The sequence below is a fragment of the Sinocyclocheilus rhinocerous genome, unplaced genomic scaffold (genome assembly GCF_001515625.1).
Source record: "Sinocyclocheilus rhinocerous isolate Xijiao unplaced genomic scaffold, SAMN03320098_v1.1 scaffold1549, whole genome shotgun sequence".
NCBI lineage: Eukaryota > Metazoa > Chordata > Actinopteri > Cypriniformes > Cyprinidae > Sinocyclocheilus > Sinocyclocheilus rhinocerous.
Window position 1 is genome coordinate 311,787 of NW_015633205.1, and position 5,515 is coordinate 317,301.

At 35.0% G+C, this 5,515-nt stretch overlaps 1 protein-coding gene across 1 annotated transcript in view; it reads right to left on the minus strand.

Annotated features, from left to right (window-relative positions):
* The window catches only part of LOC107743945 (B-cell scaffold protein with ankyrin repeats-like), a 5,795-nt gene extending 2,873 nt beyond the window's left edge, over window positions 1–2,922 (minus strand). The window contains exon 1 of the mRNA XM_016557406.1: window positions 2,804–2,922. Within this exon, the coding sequence (XP_016412892.1) occupies window positions 2,804–2,887 (84 nt within the window). The 5' untranslated portion in view covers window positions 2,888–2,922. The remainder of the gene's footprint in view (window positions 1–2,803) is intronic.
* Between the last annotated feature and the right edge of the window lie 2,593 nt (window positions 2,923–5,515).

Genomic DNA, 5,515 nt, shown 5'->3' on the forward strand with positions numbered 1-5,515 from the left:
ATAGATCAATGTTAGTGATAATGTCACTTTCTATATATAATTTATTCGCTGTTTGAATAACCGTGGATAGGAAACGTTAGGCTATATAGGCTAGGCTACTTATCAATTTCTAACGTTTTTATTAAATTGCAATCACGTTAAATACAAATTCAGTCCCATTAAACATTTTTTTTTAGCCTACATGACACCCATGTCTTGTTATTGTCTAAAAAGACGGGTTTATGATGTTTAATACATTTGACTGCTTTTAGCCTTACCCTCCGCCTATGTGTAGCCCTGTATATCTGTAAACGTTTAAAAACTAAAGTTCAGAAACGGAGCCTCCTTTGTCCGTCGTTCTTCAGACAATACACTATTTTTAAACTTCCAAACAAGGCGTTATTAGACGAACATCAAAGTTTTATATTGACGAACTTTACTCGTGTGGTTTACTTTCTTACACACACCGTGCCATTGGCAGGTAATGTGTGTGTGATGTAACGTCATCGCCTGTATGCCACTCCTCAAGACTCTCCCTGCAGCTTCAGGGCTGTTTGTGTGTAACTGGAGACTCAGAAGCACTGCGGTGTCAACAGGGTCAGGGTGACTTTGTATTTGGCTTTTCCCACTCTCATAGTGCGCGATTTTGGGGGGACGGCGCTTAGGAAAGACTGTGCTCCGTCCAAAAGTCAGTCCAAAATGCAGCGCGTTTGTGGAATATGGGAAAATCACAGGTAAAGCTGTGTGTGTAATTTCGGTCACGGATTGGGTGGCGGATCCAGGTGAGTCTCCGTCAAGTGATACACATCAATATTAGGGGGAGAGCGGGGCACAAAGTAACACTTTTTGACTTTCTCAAATTGTGTAAATCCACATGGGGTTCAGAGTATAATTTTTTTATCCACAGTAATTTCACACTTGTCTAGTACAAATATGTCGCTTTGTTTCATAATTACAGTGTATACGTTTTTCTTTATTTACCCTAAAAAACTGGAAGTTAAATGTGACAACATGCCCCGTAGGTGGGGTACATTGTAACATCTGAGGGGCACGTTGTAACATGACCATATGACAGCTTTCAATGTTATCTGATCGAATGAAAAAAATATACAAGACAAACTAAAATATTTTGTTAATAAAATAAAATATATATATTTTTTTCCAAATAAAATAATGGCATTTATTACTAAAAATTTAAATAATCTGATTTTGGAGTTTGACAATGAACACATTGCAATCATACTTGGGACGGCCCATATAAACGAGCAACAATGCTTTACCTGTCTTGAAATAATAATTTCTAAACATTAAACATTGTCAGTCTTTATTCATCTGTTTCTCGTTGTTTCTCATTAAAATTCATTAAAGTAAATAGTGTAAATTACATCGCTAATGTCATAGAATAGCACATTGTAACGCAGTGTTACAACGTGCCCCATCTGCGCAACTGGAGTTTAAAACTAGTTGCTGTCTTCCGCTAGTTAGCGAAGCATTAAAAAAACTATCTAAACTGATAAATAACAGATTGGAGATTAAAATAATAGCAGATTTGTCTCATTTTAAATGATTAATAAAAACAGAGAGGAAAAATTTACTTAAGCCAGAATTTTAATTTTGCTATGGTAAAATAAATGTTCATTGATATCTTCAAAATATTTTTGAATTTTGGCACACTTTTTTATATATATAATGTTGATATGGTAACTAATAAATACTGTAAATTTGGTTATGCTAGCATGTGTGGAAATATTCAAACCATGTGGGTTACAACTAACCCCGCATTACTTTGTGCCCCGCGCTCCCCTAAATTTCACTTAGAAAACAAAACATTTTCAAATCTTAAGTCAATAATTAAGATTGAAAGTTTCTTTAATACAGCTGCATGTACGTACTATGTTCTTACTATTGTAATTACAATAACTAGGTAATAATAGCTACTAACCCTAAAACTTAAACCTAAACCTAAAAAAAAAAAAAAAACAGACAGACAGAGACATAATAGCAATGCAAACCATTCTGTTTCTGCATTTTACATGTTGTTTCATATTATATTATAAAATATAATAATATAACAAATCCTTTTGCTTATTATAAAAAATATTGCTTAATTACAGACTGTATGTATAAATAATATCTGTCACAATGTATAAATAATATCTGTCACAGTCTCATACACCTATGAAATCACAGTGCTTTACACTATGGCCCATATTTACTAAAAAGGGCAAATTATTGTGAGACTGCAATCCCATAAAAGTGCAGATGAAGTTCTGTGGGAGATCTACTGACAATACACAGATGCAGCCGGGTAATTTCCATAATAGCGCAATCTACTAAAAGCAGCGCAAATTAGCGTAGGGTCGCATACAAGCAGAGCTGATGATAAAGGTGTGGGTAATCTACTAACACAGTCGCATAATGGGTTAAGACATTTTTTGGGGGGAGTTAAATGATGCAAATACAAGTAAACTGACTACCACAAACTTTAGTAAACCACCTTAGTAAATTCCCATACATTTTGCGTCTGAAAGGGAAACTACTACAAACGCATATACAATAGTTCAGCTGCAAAAATAACGATCCACACCTTTTTGTTCTCATAATTCTCATTATTGTAATGACAAAAACGTCATCCATTTTTATTTAAAGATGTTTACATTGTCAATTCCATCACAGAAACACAATAGAAGGTTTGATATGTGATTGAAATTACATTTGTTAAAATATTGTTATTATATACAAACTAGTGAGAATGTAAAAAGTATCATATTAGTATTCTATTAACATACTAAAGGAATTCTAAAGGGTTAACCATGTCCATTACCTGTTGAATGCTATCCATTCCCTTCTGAAGCCTCTGCCAGTCGTTGAATCGATCCAGAGCATCATCTATACTCAGAGAGCCCATCTTCACCTCTTGCTGAAGTTTTATCAGCTCGTCCAGTCCTGGTGGCTGACTGGGCACAAAGGTGTCATAAGTGGTTGAGATGCTGTCCCTCGGCCTCGCTGTCACCATGGAGACCAGAAAGCAGTTAAAATATCAGCTGTATGATTTAACTTTTTTTTTTTGTTATTATTTAAAGATGAGATCAGACTCATAACTTCATAGTGCATATAAAACTATTCAATTTTCAGACAGACAAATCTCACCCTGTCTTGTGAGAAAAGAGTACAATGTTTCAGCATCTCCTTGCGACTTTTTCTTCTGGAAAACTAAAAATCCACATAAATACAGCACATCATGATTAGAGTTCCAGTTATTGCTTCCACACTGCAGCAGTACACCACACCACACACATCTGAGAATTAGTTTGCATTATCCTGGAGAGTCCACTAGGTGGAGGCATGTATTCATGTTTTTTTCTACAGTATTAACTACATATTTAGTTATTTCTTACTCTTAAAAATTAGGCCTCAATAAAATAATCATTAATCTCATGATTTCTGAAAATGTAACAATAATCAAATTTGGCAAATGTGTCAGTTATTACAACAAATAACATTATAAAACTCAGCTTTGACATGTTTTACCTATAAGTAAACATGCAATAGGCATCCTTTTTCAGATAAGACCACCTCCTATGAAAATACAGCTGTAATATCAGATGCATGTTTTAAAATGAACAGTGAATGAACGACTAACAAGCGGTTTGCGTGACACAACGTGAAACCAGACCTCATTTGCCCCAATCGAAAGCATATTTACACTGTTTGAATCCTTCCCTATCGCCTACATTGTGCACTTCGTGCCATTCGCACTGTGAACAACTGACCAATCTCAGCCGCAGCTTCAGCGTCTATTTACAGGTGCATCTCAATAAATTAGAACGTTGTGGAAAAGTTCATTTATTTCAGTAATTCAACTCAAATTGTGAAACTCGTGTATTAAATAAATTCAATGCACACAGACTGAAGTAGTTTAAGTCTTTGGTTCTTTTAATTGTGATGATTTTGGCTCACATTTAACAAAAACCCACCAATTCAACAAATTAGAATACTTCATAAGAAAAATACCAATAAAAAAAACATTTTTAGTGAATTGTTGGCCCTCTGGAAAGTATGTTCATTTACTGTACATGTACTCAATACTTGATAGGGGCTCCTTTTGCTTTAATTACTGCATCAATACGGCGTGGCATGGAGGTGATCAGTTTGTAGCACTGCTGAGGTGGTATGGAAGCCCAGGTTTCTGTGACAGTGGCCTTCAGCTCATCTGCATTTTTTGGTCTCTTGTTTCTCATTTTCCTCTTGACAATACCCCATAGATTCTCTATGGGGTTCAGGTCTGGTGAGTTTGCTGGCCAGTCAAGCACACCAACACCATGGTCATTTAACCAACTTTTGGTGCTTTTGGCAGTGTGGGCAGGTACCAAATCCTGCTGGAAAATGAAATCAGCATCTTCAAAAAGCTGATCAGCAGAAGGAAGCATGAAGTGCTCCAAAACTTCTTGGTAAACGGGTGCAGTGACGCTGGTTTTCAAAAAACACAATGGACCAACACCAGCAGATGACATTGCACCCCAAATCATCACAGACTGTGGAAACTTAACACTGGACTTCAAGCAACTTGGGCTATGAGCTTCTCCACCCTTCCTCCAGACTCTAGGACCTTGGTTTCCAAATGTGATAACACCAGCTGAATGGACATTATTGCACTTATTACATGGCTCCACTCTTAACCCTTTTGCGCTCCTCATTTGAGAGTCACACTCATGGTCTTCGCGGTCAAAAGTGACCGGACACCTGAAATGTAACTTTTTTTTCTTTAGTAAAATCAATCTAATATATTTTTGTTCAATAATATTTTCTCTTTTTTCTTTTGTATTTTGAGAGAATTGTATGATACTAATTAATATTTATGCAATAATTATGATAAATTTTTCCCATTGAAAATAGAACACATTTTTTTTTTCTAATTTTTAAAAATTATTTTTCAATTAATGCAGTATTTCAGATTAAAATAGAGACTAGGCCTTTAAAATCCAATTTTTGAAGGCAGAATAGCACCTCCTGGTCAGAGCAAAAAAAGGAAAAACCTATAATTTAATGGTGTAACCACTAGATTCCTGTATAGGACTCTATAGAGGGGCTTGTGAATTCCCTAGTTGTTTTTATACATAATTGTTTACTTTTATTAGGTTGTGGGTGTAAATGTATATCAAGGCATTCTCAAAGACTACTTTTTGTTAAGGTTTATGTTTTTTGTTGTTTTAAATGTTGATTTGAAGTGTAGGTTTTTGCATTATTATTACTATATTCAAACCTGAACACAGAAAGTATTTTGTTTCACAAAACATTAAAATTCTATAAAAATGAAACAAAAATTAACAGGAATGCTTTATCAGAGCTTAATCCTTCTGGGTCTGATCTGATTTTAACCTCTTATTTCAGTCTTCTGACTCATTTTGGCTATATGGTTATAGCCATACCAGTTCATTTGAGTATGTATAATTCTGTATGTGTGTGTCTGTGAGTGTGTGTAAGTAAGTTTGTGTGAGTGGATGTATCTGTTTTACACTCTTGACTTTTTTGTAAC